Consider the following 17,030-nt stretch of genomic DNA (forward strand, 5'->3'; position numbering starts at 1 on the left):
TGGTTCAAACAAGTCCTATTTGGATGCTCAAGTTAGGTATGATTTACATCACATGAGGCACCCTGCACCAGCCACTTCCCAACACTATCCAAATGTTTGGGAGGAAGTCTGCAGCAGGGCAGCATAACCAAAAGCAAGTAGGGTGTCTCTTGTGACCTCAAACCGTGGGGGCTTAGTCTGTATTCACCTTAGGATTTGGGAGGCCCTGGGCAAGAGCCTCTAAAAGGTATGAAAGCAAGTCATGCATAAGATTTAACGTAATTCTATATGCAAAGCTGTAATGGAAGTGTGGATAATTGCATAATGATACATTCATTGTGGTCAATTTTTATTACAACTGGAATGGAGAAAATTACCTAATACATTATATCTATAACACACTGTTAATACATGGATACAAGCCATTACCTTTGACATGTGATGGTCTTACATAAACAGATATAGATCCCCCAACTCCGCCACTCAAAAGAAAAAGAAAAAAAAGCTTACTGAATGATATCATGGTAGGAGGGACATATGGTGAATTGGTGATAGCCAGTTAACGGATAAATGATTAATCACCATACCTTTGTTTAAGAGTCAATTCCCTAGTATCCCATTGAATGAAATGGACTTTTTCACACCTGCTTGGAAGAAAAGTCCTCAGTCAAATCACTGTACTCCTAACCTTCATGGACAGTGTTGGAAACAACACATTGTCCCCAGTCTCCAGGTAGCATTGGGGAGGGGCCTGCCTGAGTCATAATGGTAGTAGGGGTGCATTTAGTGAAAATGACCCTGCTCTCCTGCCTCATAACTGAATGGCAAAATAGGTCTACAATAGCAGAGGAATGCACTGTATATGAAATGTATACTGAGTAAGGTCACTGCATGCAGGCCACTTTTCCTGCGGCAGCTGATTTAAACTATCTTCACACTGTGTCCCTATGTGAACCTACAGACTCTTTTTTTTGTAGTTTTGTGGCAGTGCAGTGAGTTAATACACAAGAATGTATCATGCATACCACTCCTAACTATGGAAGGTATTTGGATTGTGGCTCAGATAGAACAGATCTAGTTTATGTCACAATTAACTTTCTTTTATTTTTTTATCCCCTCCCCCCTGTTCTTCAGCTAGGGAACCTTAGAGTAGATAACTAAAGATTTAAAAATACAATAAAACCACATTAAAACTGCAGACTATAAAACAGCTTTTGAAATAGGTTAGTGACAGCTCTGTTGAATTGCAACAGAAAACTACAATATGGAAAATGCCTGAGCAAAGAAAAATGTTATACCTGACTCTGAAATGACATCAAACTTGACACGAGGAAAGTCTATCTGGGGAGAAATCTCTAAAACTTAAAAAGGTCTTGGTTCTAGGTCACTATGTGCTTCATCTCTCATGGCAGATGCACTCAAAGGAGAGTCTCGTGAAAAGATTTCAGTGTCCTGGCACAAGACAGTCCTTGTAGCCTTTAAATGTAAGAACCAGAAATCTGAATGGTGCCTTGAAGTAGCCTAGGAGCCAATTCTGTTATTTAAGACTGGCAAGATCTGTTCCAAATACAGTACCCAGTTTCAAGTCTGCTCTCTAACAACTGTTTTGCACCAACTGAACCTTCTGAGAAGTCTTCAAAGGCATGTACAATGCACCGCGGTGATTCCTAACAGGAATTGCTCTGCAACTGCTATTATCATTTATACTCACAACAGCCATGTAAGATACATGAATTAAAAAGGTAGAACTAATTCATTTTTACACAAATCCAAAGAAATTATGATCCAATTATTAATGGGACCTAAATTAGTCACAACCAATTTGTCCTATTGATTTCAACAAGTCATAAGCACAGAATTCTCTGTATTTGTCACCAATATATTTTTAGCACAAAGTTATGTAGGTTATCGGATGAAAGTTAAGTATTGAATGTATAGCAATAGACTCTTGTTCCATTTGTTTCATTATCCAATAATATCACAACTAACTGTACATCTGATAAGCTTCTTAAACTGGGCTGAAGGGTGGCCTTGCAATATAATGGGAGTTTGTGGTGAAGCCAACAGTCTTCCCACGAGTTCAGCAGTAACTCAGTAACACACACTTCATTATGTTAAAGCAGATTAGACAGGAGTTTGTTACATCCATACACAGTGAGTTTACAATCCCTGGTACAGTTTCAAAATTTCAGAACAAGTGGTTTTAATATCTACATTTTGACCACACTGAAGCATCAGAGCCCTACAAAGCAAACTGTATGCTTTACAAATATTTACAAGAACTTGTTCCAAACTTCAGAAATACAGATTATCATTGCTGTCACTGACAACTCTTTAAACATGTAGGCAATCCCAATGCAAGAAATATTTAAATCTGCCTTTGTGCTATGAAGCAGATTGAAGCCACTAATGTTTAGAAGCTGTGTACATAAAGGACTTGCTCAGATGGCCATTCCTTAGTCTAAGACACTATGACCCTTTTGTGAAAAGGCCCATGTGATTAACAGGGCAGCAAGTCTGTGTTGTTCACAACCCCAAGGTTGTACAGCTCCTTGGGCTTTGTCCCTGATACCCACACATTAAATGGAAAATTCTGACCAATGGGTCTAATTAGCCAACCCCAGTTGGCCCATGAATCTGCCTTGACCAAACTGTGCCCACCTGCCCTATACATGGTATCATATATAATGTAAAGTGTGGAGCAGGTGAAGATGCTTCTGGGCTAAAGGGACTTGCACAGAGTGCCACAACAACCAGCTGATCACTGATGCAGACATAAACAGGTTATTATGGGACATCATTATGATGGATAGTTGGGCAAACACAGCCACCTGTCAAGCCACAGGGGATAGGAAAGATAAGGTTCTGGCCCACAGACCACATTAAGTTCCCCACTTCGTGTCTACATGTTTGGATCGTTACATATATAGGCTTTCACTTCTCAGACAGGGAGCAATCCGACCCTAAAGCGCAGGTACTGCTGCAAGGGCCTACTGCCCCTTTAGTTGGGGGAGAGACATTGTGTTTAACATATGAAGGGACTTTTCTAAGATGACTTTTCCCCTTAGTTTTTGTACAGGGAAATAGTTTACCCAAACACCAACATATGGCAAGATCATCCAGGAAATTTGTATTTAGACTAAAATCCTGACCTGTCAGTAAACCCCACTGAACCCAATGGGAAATTAGATATGCATAGGATTCCGTTGCCAGTGACTTAAAAAAAATATCTCTGCTGGTTATGTGAAGAAAATATTTTGCTGATTTTAAAAAGGGGGCAATGTCTTACATAGGTTTTATCTGTTTTAAAATGCAGTCACAGCCTGATTCTGTACATCGCTACCCAGTGGGATTTTCACAGTTGAACATAATAGTTATTACATCACTTGTCAGACTTTCCAGCACACCAGAGCAGGCATGTCCAGCAGGTAGATCACGATCTACTGGCAGATCACGGGGCATTCTTGGTAGATCCTGGTAGATCTCTGATCTCTGACCCCTCAGTGATCTCCTCCCCCCCCAAAAAAAACCCTCAACAACTTTTGCTTTACAGAAAAAGCTCTACAAATTTGGCTACCTAAAAAAAGCTCAACAATTTTGGTCCACCCAAGGACAATGGGTAGATCACTGCCAGTTTTTTAAATACCGTGAGTAGATCGCAGTCTATTGGGAGTTGGATGTCCCTGCACTAGGGTATACAAACCTTTGAAATTTAAAATATAATGCTGCTTTAGCACCAGACCAAAATATAAATTTTAGAACTATTTCTATTGATCGTCTATGTTTCTGCAGAAGATGATTTCTTGGGTAAATACATTTTCCCACTAAGTGGTTGAATCTAAAGTATAATAACACCAATAAACATAAGTTCAATGAAAGTGTACTTATGATGCTTCAGTTCTTTCCTAGAATGAGAAAAAAAATTTTTTTCCTGTATGGAACTGAAAATAAGACATGATAATCTACAGCAACTATTTCAAAAAAAACTGATGCAAACCCAGTTAATTCTTTTGGATAGCCACAAATGCTTTAAGCCGAGAAATGGAGAACTAGCATGGCCAAAGGTTGGAGTGATGGGAGTTAGAGGCCAACAACATCTGGATTGTGATGGCCATCAACTTGAATGGTTTTAAAAGAGGATTAGACAAATCACGGAGGATACGGTTGTCACTAGCTACAAGTCCTACCTTTACTGCCAGAGGCTGTATGCTTCTGAATACCAATTGCTGGAAACCACAGGAGGGAAGAGTGCTGTTATGCTTGTGGGTTTCCCATAGGCCATCTGGTCAGCCATTATGGGAACGGGATGCTGGACTAGATGGACCAATAGTCAGATCCAGCAGGCTCTTCTTATAGTCTTATGGAAGGCCACAGTTTTCTCACTCCTGCTTTATTTTATGCAATATCTGTTTTCCCATTGTGCACTTCACTTACATGGGATAAATTTGGAGCGGAGAAAGTATCTTTTTTTGTGACAGTGTCAATGAACAATCATTATTTTTCCAGTTAGGATTCAGAAGTGTAGCCAGGATAGTCTGAATAAAGGCAGGCTCAGAAAATACTGTGGTATCCTCGAAAATAATTCACCACCACCACCCATAGCTGCCAAGTTTTCCCTTTTCTTGCGAGGAAGCCTATTCAGCATAAGGGAAAATCCCTTTAAAAAGGGATAACTTGGCAGCTATGCCACCACCGAAGAAATGTTCCCGTGCAAAAGGGTTTTATTGCAACACCTTAACATTGCCTGCAATCCTCCTGAATGAGATCATAACAGGTATAAAATAGTATCACCATCTTCAGAGACTGAATGACAACAACTTAAAGTAGAACAGTAAAAATAAAAGAATTTTTCACATGATGTACAACAAATTTATTATCATGCTTGTAATCAAATTTCCTGAGAAAGGTCAGTATTTGGGGGGTAGGAAGAAAGGAAATATTTCATCCCCTTGCACCACAATTTCAGACCTTCTTTCCCTTTCTCATGCCACTATATCCACCTCATGTCAGCACAACAGTTGCCCATTCTCTCCTTTTCAGGATAAAAGAGTATTCATAGTGATGTTGGTGGCTATAACAACCTCAGTGGTTCCCCATTGTGGTGTCTTGTTTTGTAAGATTAGATTGTCCAAGTGTAAAATAAAAAGGCCTGGATCACACAAAACACTAATTCAAGTTAACCATTAGTTGGTCCCTCAGACATTCATGGATTGCTTCTCCAAATTTTGACTTGTTTTCCAGCTGCTCTTGCCTTGTGCCTTTGTACATTGGTGTGAGTTTGAGGTGGAGTAGTTTGTGTTTAAGGAAGGATGCTGGATTCACATGCAATGTTAAGTCACAGTTAGAATAGCCAAGGTTTGTAAGCAAACAGTACATGACTTCCCATTATGATGGCAGTAAACAAACCACAGGTAAGCTGCTAGAGTGCATTCAACAAACCTTCATTCTATATTGAGCTTCCGCAACAAATCAGTTTAATCTAAGCAAAATATCACAATATCCTACCTTTCACCCCACACTCTACTTCTGTATCAGAGTATTATCAGAATTTAAACATTCATGCTGTTGTTTCTTACTTCTTTGTGCACTTCTACACAGACAATAGAAACCTCCACTTTCCACAGCAGTCATATACCACCCTGGGCTCCTTTAGGAGAAAGGGGGTATAAAATGAAACAATAATAGTAATGTCTCCTTCTGCACCTCTTTGTTACTGCCCTCTACCAATCACCTCCTTAGACAGAAAGCTGAAAGTAACTAGATAACTGTCATTTAAGAGAAGGCTGACAATTAAACCATTTAATATACCCAAAGTAAAAGCACACAACTGTACTATGTAAATACCCTAAAATCTGAGCCACTCTTTGTTCTCAGAAAGTGGCGTGGGACACTGTGTTTCTCCTATAATACAGTATAGAAGGAACAAATCAAGAAAACCCAAACCATTATATAAAAGTTTGGAAACTTCAAGCGACACAGCATGCATTATTTTCACTGCTGCCTTAGGTGTTCATAATAATGTGTGGAGTGAAAGTCACTTTCACTTTTGGGAGCCAACTTTAAGCAACACCTACTTTCTTTGATAGCCAAAGCCCAGCATCTTTCCCCAGACTCAGCCAGTAAGAATACTGAAGGTGTGGATCACTGTAGCTATACCTAAACCCCTCAATTCTATTCTTCATCAGCTGTCTTGGCTATCACACTTTGTTGCTCCTGCCTTTCTGCCAGTGATGTGGCCTGAGGAAAACATCTCCTCCGAATTGGGTATTTGGGAAGAAAACACTGCATTAGCAACAACGTAAATATCATGTCTGATGCAAACTCATTAATGATTACTTTTGTCCCCAGCAGATGTGATTTGCTTTAAAAACCAAAACCCTGCATATTAAATGCAAAGCCACATTTATTATCACATCTAGTTTGGCCCTTATAACTGTGTGAAGTATCAATTCCATAGTCAAGTTTTCCTATCATTCCACTGAATGAAGGCATTTTGTGTCAACTTTATTCATGCCTTAGTAACTTCCATGATCTCTTTCAGCTATTTAGTTTTATCTCATTGATTTCATGTGTTGTGTTTGTCTGCCCTCCAGCTCTTTCTCTCCCCCCTAGATTTGCTGCTTCTTTTTCTTGTTACTCTGTTTCTATTTTCATAGTAACTGCTCTTTACTTGTCTTAAATAACATTTTATTTATTTCCAAGTGTCATAACTAGACATCAGGCAAACCAAGCATCATAACCAAAGTGGCACTTGAACTGTGTACAATAGATACAATGCATGTATCTTTGCACACACTGGCCTCACAAGCTAGGGAGCTGAATCTAGAGAATTACAGGATAAGTTGGCCATACACTTTTGGCAAAGCCCCTCACCAAAGACTTATGAGTAAACTTAGCCATGGGGATAAGAGAACAGGTCCTCTTATAGACTGGAAATGGATTAAAGAACAGGAAGGAGACAGAAGGAATAAATGGATAGTTCTCACAAGGTAAGGTATAATAAGTTGGATTCCCCAAGGGTCTATATTGGGTTTGAACTTGCTCATTAATGACTTTTAGTTAGGGGTGAGCAGTGAGGTGGATGAGTTTACTGACAACATCGAATCATTCAAGGGGTAAAAACAAAAAGGGATTGGAAAGAGCACCAAAAGGTTTTATCCAAACAGGGTAAATGGACAATAACATAGCAAAAACACATTAATAGAAGTATAAACTGGACAAAAAATACACTTATGGGATCTGAACTGGCAGTGACTGACTAGGAAAGGGATCTTGGAGTTGTGGAGGATAGCTCAGTGAAAATGATGACCAAGCACACACACTTCTGTGAAAATGGTTAATTCCATATTAGGGATCATTAAAGAAAGGATTAAAAATAAAACTGCCTGTATTGTAATGCCTTTATACAGATCTATGGTACGATCACACCTCAAATACCATGTACTGTTCTGGTCACCTCATCCTAAAAATAATATTGTAGAAATAGAAAAAGTGAAGGGGGACAGCAATCGATACTATCAGGAGGCTGGAGAGCAGTCCCCTTTTGACGAACAGTTGCAACATTTGGAACTTCTTATTTAATTAAGGGGACATATGATAAAAGTGTACAAATTATTCATGGTGTTGAAGAATGTGGACAAAGGTATGCTTTTCTCTCTGTCACATAGTGCTAGAACTTGGGGTCATCCAATGAAGCTGGGTAGTGAGAAAATGCTAAACTACAGAATTCTCTACCATAAAATATTGTTATCTTGTGCTCTGTAGCATTGCAGTTGTCTCTAGTTCTCTAGCACTGCAAACTTGAAGAACGGTTCAGCAAGTGGTCATTCTCATTGATTCCAATGGAAGAGAGCTGGCCATGTGGGCTCACTTTTCCACTGAAATGTATAAAGTGCTAACTTTGGCTGGTTTGTGTCCTAACTTTCTATATTCTCCATTTCTTCATCAGAGTCAATAATGATATGTTGACAGCACTAAACTGAAGGGGCTCTTGTGGAATGCCACCTGTTACTGTTTCTCATTTTGACAGTGATCCAATAATTACTATTCCTTATATCAGTGGGTTTTTTTCAGGGGACTTCAAGGGTATGGCGTACTGGTACCTTGCTGTTGTTAGAAAGTGTGGCACTTATTATAACAATTTCATGGTAAGTACCAGCATCTATTTTTCTAGGAAAAAACACTGCCTTATATTGACTGAAGAAGTCAATATTGCATAAGATAGCACCTCCCTCCTCCCACTTGATTATGAATATGAATCCTACCGCTTCATCTTTTGCAACTGAGTATGAGTCAAGGTTACAGTCCACTTGATTCTAAATATAAACCTCATAAAATATTTAGACTACTTATATTATCACTAGCAGTAAAAGCATCCTTTAAATTCCGGAAGCCCAATTAAAAATATTTAAAGGAGAAGCAGGCATTAAAATTTTAAATGCTGCAATATACAAAAGCAGTAACGGCAAGATAAATTAGTTTAGGATACACTTCACTGAAGATTTCTTCCATACTTAAAATAAAACAAAACCGAACACAACAGTTGGCTTATACATGATATGGTCCAAGCACAAACTTCCCAGAAAGATCTAGAAAAGTTATGAGAGATACAGAGAAAGGGGCTTTAACTCAGAGGAAGGCCCAAGGCTATCTCTGGCATCTCCATATAGGGCTGGAAAAATACTTGCACATATGTCTGTTGCACTGTTTGCTTTTTCCTCCCTTTTCTATGCCACTCACCATATATTCCATCAGTATTTCCCCCCTGATTTGGGTGACATCTCAGGAACCTTTGCTCACATGCTTCTTAAGGTGCAAGAACACGAAGAGGCAGTTGTGGAAGCTGCTCCCTGACGCCCCATTCCTGTGTGTGTTAGTGTCTCTTCACAGGACCAAGTGATAATGTGCAGACTCACATGTAGGTCATAATCAAAGAAACATGGGTGGCTGTGTGTCTTTCCTGATATTGTGTTGGCACACAATGCTAACGGCAAATGAGCAAACTTTCCTAGAAGTGCAATCCTATATATAGACTGACAGTGGACAAAGAACAGAATCATGGCTAGTAACTGCTGATAGCTTTGTCCTCCATGAATTTGTCTAATCCTCTTTTAAAGCCGCCCATGTTTGTCCATGACTTTGCCATCTGTCTAGGGCTATGTAGCTAATCAGGGGGGGGGGCGCTTTTGTGGCCTCTTCAATGGGCTTGGTCCACCACATGGTGGTGCATGACAGGGCTTTCTCTGGTGTGGCCTCTGACTTTGAAAGTCCCCTCCTCTGGAAGTCCAAATAATGAAGACTCTTATGGACTTCTGCTGGCTGGTAAAGATAACATGGGCTTTTGGAGCTAACCAAAAACCACTAGTTACTCTATTACTATTCATGCTTTATGCTGTTACCCCATTACTATTTTGCTAAATGCATTTTTTTCAACATTTTCAACATTTGTTTTTATTTTTTATTTTGCTGTGTGTGTGTGTGTGTACGCATGTGAATTGATGGAAACCATTCTGAGATCGTATTGAAGTGATGAAGGGCAGTCTACAAATCTGTAGAAATTAATAAACAATACGCTTCTGGTTAAAAACACTTCAGGTTCGAGCTCCGCTAACCCAGAAGTAGCTGTTCTTGGTTGCAAACTTTGCCAAGGATGTGAACAGAAATTGCGCACCAGAGACGTGTGCACAGTGGGAAGCCCCAAAAGCAAAAGCGCGCCTCAGGATAAGAACGATGTCAGCTTAAGAACAGACCTCTGGAATGAATTAAGTTTGTAACCAGAGGTACCACTATACATAGAATCCATTGAACTGGATAAGGATTTCTAAATTGGGGTGTCAGAAATGTTGATGTGTTTGCTTTTTAAAATCTTATTTTGCACTTTTATATCCAATTCCTCAAAGTAACTACTATCTATTTAGTGGTATGGCTGCAGGTGAGAACCATTTAGACATCCCCAGTTGCTGCATGCCTTGCCACCAGAGAAGAAAAGATTTACCGGTAGGAGAATCGTAGAATTGTAGAGTTTGAAGGGACCATGAGGGTCATCCAGTCCACCCCTGTAATACAGGAATATGCAGGTGGCCCTTAAGGGTATTGAACCTGCAGCCTTGGTGTTATCAGCACCACACTATGTAGATTAGCCTTCCTGGATTGCAAAGGCAGAGGAAGTATCTTGAAGTTGTAGAAACAGTTCAAAATGGGGGGGGGGGGTTTTCCACCACAGATGCAAGGATGTTGTAAAGATTTGCATTCCTATGCAATATATCACAATTACTCCTTTGAGAAAAGAGGGTACATTCTGGAAAGCTTTAAAATAAAGCCTTCTTCTAGTTATGTTTCAGAGTAAGACATGAATTTGCCTTTTATACAGCTTGTTGGCCATGGAGTATGTAAAACTTTTTATGTTAACAATTGCTTTTTCCATTCTGCTTAGCTATTATTTTTCAGTTTTAAGAAAACATTTCCAGGAAGGCAGGAAAGAACAGTGTGTTGTGACTATCAGTCTTGCTGAACTATTTGCAAATATCCATCACTATCAACTCAGTTAAAGCCATGATCTACATATTCCCAGGAGGAAGCTGCTTTTGAGCTGTCAATTCTGCTTGGAACAGCTGCTCTCATGCAAAATAAGCAGACACACAAATTATGACTGTTAAAACATAGGTTAGTTAGTGTATAATAGATTTAAAATGGGATATTGCAATATTTCAGTAAAGCTAGATCTCACCTCATTTCCCCCTCCAAAACAAAGAACAAACCCCAGAAGCTATCAATTCAACTTTATCTTTTAAAATAACAATTCGATTGGGCTGAATTTTGAATCCCCAATATTCTAAATGCAATGTGAAAATAAAGAAGTAATTCATTTGCATCAATTTTTTAACAATACATTTAAAGATCCTAGATGAAACTAGTAAGTATTTAGTCCTATGGATTCCCAAAAGTTATAAGGAACAGATCTGAATGCTGCTGTATAAACATTATGATACATGTTTCACCAGAGAGAACAATAATAGCCTGTAAAGAAGAAAGCTTTATAATGTTTGTTTATGTTTTTCTCAGTGTAATATTACTTTTGATGATTCGGGCTCCCCAAAGGCTTTTTTTGTATAAATGCATGTGTCTATGTGCTTAAGCAAATAGACACATTTTCTAGAAAGACCGTATCTCAAAGTGCCACTTAATTTTGCCAATACTACAAAGGTAGTATGCCTGATCTGCAATAAACAACATAGTATGTCGAACATCATACGATTCTACAGCAAAGGCTCTGAAAACCTAATGCAGTCTGCCATACATGTGGGCTACATTCTTCACACGTTAAATGCCATAAGAAAATACAGTATGCATGCACGTACACATACGGTAGCTCTGATGTAAGAATAAGCCATGTTGCTATTTTAAATTGCCTAATCTACATCAAAACAACCATGTCAGACTTCCAAGCTATGACTCTTCACAATTTTACTTCCATGTAGCTCCAGAGAAATCAACAGGGCTGCCCGGGAGTCTGGGATCTTAGCTGAAATCTACCAACTTATTTTAAAATGCCATGATCAAAACATGCATTTTTTAATCAAATCATCTGCACAGATGGGGGACAACTGCACATCTAGTTTATTATCAGGCAAATTTAATATGGCTGGATGCCTCCTGAAATATGTAAAATATATACACAGCCCTCTCTCCCACTTTAGTACTAGCAGTGTTGGCAGAAACATGTTGATGCTCAGTTAGTCTTACAGCTATATAGCACATTATATAGTTAACAAGGGATATGCTGGCCGTTAGCAAAACTGGACAAAGAGACTGCTTTCTGGTAATTGCTCAGAGGATGTTCCTTGCTGCAGATACAACCAAATGTGCCCTCTCTGAGAGCAGTCAGGACCTAAAGTCTAATTAAGACAAAGGTTTTTAATTAAACCCTGGATATGCTTTAGCAGGCTCTGGTGTGTGGCTGCCCTTGATTGTGCCACTTGAGGTGCTCTCCTTCAAGGGACAATGAAGCAAATGTTTTAAGACTGTGGGGGGAAGATGCCTTGTGCCTCTGGCTCCTTCTGTATCTCCAGTGACAATGCTCTTTGCTCTGGTGTCATAATTAAAAAGTCTTCCTAAAGGAAGCTCTTTCTGCTTATTTCTAGTATATCCCAATTATTTCACACCTTAAAAGCCTTGCCTGCAATGAGGGGGATAGACAGAATAGGGATATTTTGATTTATGCAGAAGAAAAAAGGCTAAGTTCTTAGCAACAAAGGGCTATTGTGAATGTAGAACAAATCACACTATAGACTTAGGCCCCAATCCATTATTCACCCAATGCAACGAGGGCCTTTTCCCAGCTTGTGCAGAGGATTTGTTTGTATCAAAGGACAAACATTTGTGCATATGCATGTCTGTGTAAACAGTGCACATTCTCATATTTCAGGAAAGCTTTCAAAGCTTGACTCTAGACCCAGATACAATTAAAGGAAAGGTCTTGCTTAAAATAGACTCAGTATTCATTCCCAGCAGCTTGTAAAACATGGAAAACTATTTTAAACACAAAAAAATCAGTAAAGCTTAGTCTATGACTTCATAGAATGGGAGAGCCTTGAAATTTCCTGAAGGAGCAGGAAGCCATTCAGGAAGACACAACAACAAATACCTGCTCTTCCCATTCATTTATTGTTTGAAAATGCAATGACGAGCCTGCAGCTCACATCCAACCCATTCCCCTTACTCACACTTCTCCTGTAGGAAAAATCTAAAAAGGGAGATGTCTGCCAGATGCAATTGGAGTGTGCTTAGCAGTCCTCTAATGCTGATCTGTGCACTACTGTATCTAACCTTTCTAATCCCTCATACTTTTGAAAGTAAGGAAATAAAGTAAACCCAGCTGAACTGGAACTTAGTCCCCCACTTCCCACCTCCACCCAATTCATCTGAAAAGTCTTTATGCAATCAAGGGATATCATTTTAGAAGACAGAGAAAGGGGCAAAAGGATTCCTGTTGCTAAGGAGACACATCAAGTCAAAGCTGACATTCCTACATAAATTTCAGGGGTTGGGGTGGGAGGGGAAAAGAGATTTTAAAAAATACAGCTCTGTTACAAAGTTTGTTTAGACTCCCTGGTAACAGCGCGAAGAAGCAATTCTTTTTTTAAAAAAAAATGCTTTACTTTACATGACAAAATTGACAGCAAACCTCATCCAACACCAATCTTACTTGATGGAGTGATAAAAAGTACAAAATAAAAGAAAGGACCTCTGCTGCAGTTTTGAAGCAAAGATCTCCAAGAACATTTTAAAGAATTTTCAAAGAAACAAAGGCATGTAGCAAAATACACAGTAGGCAGTCAAACCAATAGGAAACCAATCTCTTATTGCACAATTACGTAAAACACAAGGGTAATACATGATTCAAAACCAGATTTAGGGCTTAGTAAGTGAAGGCTACAGTTTAACTTGTAGATGTTTCCAATAGAGATTATAGAAGCAGCTGTGATACAGTGGAAAATAGAAGCAGCTCTCACAAAAAGGATTTTTGAGACTGAGCAAGCCACTTGATATGGGGGTGGAGGGATGATTTTGAAACAATCTTGCTCATTTCAAGGGGCAATTTTTCCATTAGGGGGAGTTACTATTTTGCTTACTGAAAGAAAAAAATGAAACAGCCTAAATGCCAATAAGGCCAACAAGATACATTGGGGGGGGGGAGCTGAGAGACAAAGCTGCATATGTTGCCTAGTGAAAGTTCTCATCAGGGACAGAGAAGGAGGAGAGCACAGGAAGAACAGAAAAGAGAAAGTGTCAGAATACAGTGACAGGAGAGTGTTGCTTCTTATGTTGGCTACAGATTCAATGAACTGAAAGCCACAACTTTTTATGTCAGCTTCAGCTTGAGGACTGGGAACTGGGTAATGTATAGGGTAAAATACTGATCTGAAGTTAAAAACAGCAGGAAGATAATCCACAACCACCTTCACACCACAACATGCAGGACTGAGGCTCTTTTCAAGAACAAAACACGCCAATTCATTAAAAATAACAACAGGGAATCCCGTGATGCAAATGCTTTGAAAAAGCTATCCCTTTTTTCTAGCCCTTGCCGTATTGTGACGTCCAAGACAAGAGAAAGGGAGTGCATAATGCTGTATGTGTGTAGATGTAAATACTTAACTGCCTGCTTCACAGATGCATCATTTAAACATATTGCTTCTCTGTCTACATGGGGCTATGAGGAGGAGGGACAGCTGGGGAAATGAGCAAGCAGACATATAGCATAAAATTCAGCACAAGCAAGAGGGAAAGGTAGAGGATTGGAACTTGGAATGGCAGACTTGAGACTGCAGCTCATGGAGTGCTGGGAAGGAAGGGCATTGAGGGCACGTATGATGGATTGATCACAACTAAAGCAGAATGTGGCATTTAGATTTGGGCAGTGAGAAAGACTATTGGGGAGGATCTGAGATGAGGTGGGAGGGAAAAACTGGCTTAAAGGAGTAGGTTCAAATTAGGATGCAGGGATGAGTGTGCTGTGCTGTGAAGACAGGTGGGATAAAAAAGTGGTCAGGGATGGAGAGGCGGGTTGTGCTGGATCCAGGTGGGCAGCAAGAGACAATGTGAGGGCAATGAACAATGCCCTACATGGGTAACAAACGGACTGCCGACTCCGGATGATGGGACAAAAGAGGCGTTTTAAGAACGCGAGGCTACCGCTATGGAAGCATAAGTGTTAAGGATAAGAAAATGTGTTCTGCTAAGAGGTGGCGCTGATGGATCCTGGAGAGGAAAGGGGGGCAAAGCGGGGGCAGAGGAGAAGTCCGGGGCTGCGGAGGAAAAGGCTAACCTGAGCGGGTGGCGGGTAAGATGCGGGTGGGGATGAGGGAAGGAGATGCTATTCTAGGGGCGGGATGGAGGGGGGAGCAGGGAGGACACTCTCCGAATAGATGTTGGGGGCGCTGCTGCAATGGGTGGGGTCAGAGGGAGAGGCGCGGGACGGGGGGGAAATTTCAAGTCAAGAAGAAGGCAGGTAAAAGGTGCCGGACAGGTCCCCCCCCTTCTCTCTCACCGCTGTTCAAGGTAGTTATGCAGCGCCAGGTCTCCGGGTTGTTGAGTTTCTCGCAGGACTCCCACAGGGAGAGGTAAGACTGGTGGTCGGCCGTCACCCAGGCCGGGCTCAGCACGGCTCCCAGATCCAGACACAGCGCCAGGAAGATGCACACCAACCCCACCAGCTTGAGCGGGGTCAGCACCGAGACGCGCACCTCCTCCATGCCGCTGCCGGAGGAAGCCATGGGCGAGCGGAGAACCAGGCGCTCCTCGGCTAGCAGCGCCGCCGCCCGAGCCAGGCGACCGAGCGGACCTCGCTGCTGCTGCTGCTGCTGTCCTGCCGGTCAGGTACGAACGAGGAAGGGGAGGAGGTGGCGGCGGCAGCGGCAGCGGCGGCAGCTCGCTCCAGTCGCCACTTCTGGGCTCGCGAAGCCCGGCTCTCCCCAGCAGCACACCACTCCTCCCCTCTTCCCTCCCCCTGTCTGGGGAAGGGGCGGGAGGAGCTGCACAGCGGCCGGCGTCGAGCCGCGCGCACGTCACTCGCAGGGCTCCCTCCAGGGAAAGAAGAAGGCGGGAAAGGCTTTCGGCCGCCCCGGGCAGCGGCCGGCGCGCCCCCCTTTTCCCGCCCCTGCCCTTCCGCCGCGCATTCCTCGCCCTGTGGCGAGAGGAGGAGGCGGCGGCGGTTGGGGCGGGTCGCTCGCTCTCTGCGGCCTTTGTGGCGTCCGAGTGGCTTTTAAGGAAAGACGAGCGCTTCCAAGCTTCTTTGGAGTTTTCTCCTAGGGCTCTAGCCCGTGTCAAGAAACGGTTTTCAGACGGGTGGGGAAAAGTTTTTTAAAACTTAGGTTTTCTAGGGATGTGTGTCCGTTCTTCTTGGCCACCTGCCATCTTCAGCTGCCTCTTGTTAGTCCCCCAGTCAGAGCCCCTTGCTTTGCTTTTGACGCAAACTCCCCGCGGGGGCTGCAAAGGTCCAGAACAAATCGAATAGAAAGCGGAGGACTGGCAACCTGAAAGCAGCCCGGCGGCGGAGGGATTTCTGGAGTGATGGGTCGATGGAGACGTGGTCCCTTGGCTCCTCAAATCTCTCTTCGAAACCTGCTCCCTGCTTCCTTTATTTAGTGCTGAATAAATATCAAATACGAGTGCTATAGAGCACTGTGTGGAGGGATAGTGGCATCTCATTCGCTACAGTGGGATGAATGCGGAGCAAAGCCCATGAATTGAATTGCCATGCCTGGATTGGAGGGCTTTTATTTATGGATGAAAATATAATAACTAGGCTGGCGCGTGACAGTGTTTAGGGTAGAATCACAGCATTGTCTCAATAATGTCTTGAGACCAACCAACACCCTACAATAATGATAGTAACTTAATAAAAAATGATACAATCAATAATGAAACGTTGGAATGGCAGGGGTAACTGGCAGCAGTGAATTCAAAGCAAGGAAAACACCCATAACTTCACCCTGGAGTAGGAAATGGTGTAAAATAAATAAATAAAACATCCACTCAGATATTTACATAGAGATTGGCAGGAAGCATTTCATTTGAAGTGACAGTAGTGAATTATAATGACATTAATTCTAATTGGGATTCTGTCTTTCTAGTCTTCATGCTATAATTTTATGCTGTTTTGATAAGTCTTTCAACAAATAAAGTCAGTCATTTTATTTATATGTAGCATTTCCCACAAATACGTTGGTTCCCAAAGCAATTCACAGAAAATAAGCAATCTTTAAATGCAATGGTACAAGAAGAGCACAGAATAAAAACAATAACCCAGGCATAGGCAAACTCGGCCCTCCAGGTGTTTTGGGACTACAACTCCCATGATCCCTAGCTAACAGGACCAGTGGTCAGGCATGATGGGAATTGTAGTCTCAAAACATCTGGAGGGCTGAGTTTGCCTTTGCCTGACATCACCCTAATAATTCTATAATTAACAGTTCACTTGAAATATATCAAAGAATATTCCACTGTAGACTGTTATCCCACCATTATTCCTAGCTAGATCTTCCTTCCTT

At 41.5% G+C, this 17,030-nt stretch overlaps 1 protein-coding gene across 2 annotated transcripts in view; it reads right to left on the reverse strand.

Moving 5' to 3' along the window:
• The window catches only part of TMEM47 (transmembrane protein 47), a 30,855-nt gene extending 14,964 nt beyond the window's left edge, over positions 1-15,891 (reverse strand). The window contains exon 1 of one of the 2 annotated variants that reach the window (XM_035116568.3): positions 15,029-15,845. In XM_035116568.3, coding sequence (XP_034972459.1) covers positions 15,029-15,254 — 226 coding nt within the window. In that variant the 5' untranslated portion in view covers positions 15,255-15,845. Of the gene's footprint in view, positions 1-15,028 lie in introns of both variants that reach the window. The other variant, XM_088667795.1, reaches the window with a different exon arrangement.
• Between the last annotated feature and the right edge of the window lie 1,139 nt (positions 15,892-17,030).

This window comes from Zootoca vivipara, chromosome 4 (genome assembly GCF_965207765.1).
Source record: "Zootoca vivipara chromosome 4, rZooViv2.hap1.1, whole genome shotgun sequence".
Lineage (NCBI taxonomy): Eukaryota > Metazoa > Chordata > Lepidosauria > Squamata > Lacertidae > Zootoca > Zootoca vivipara.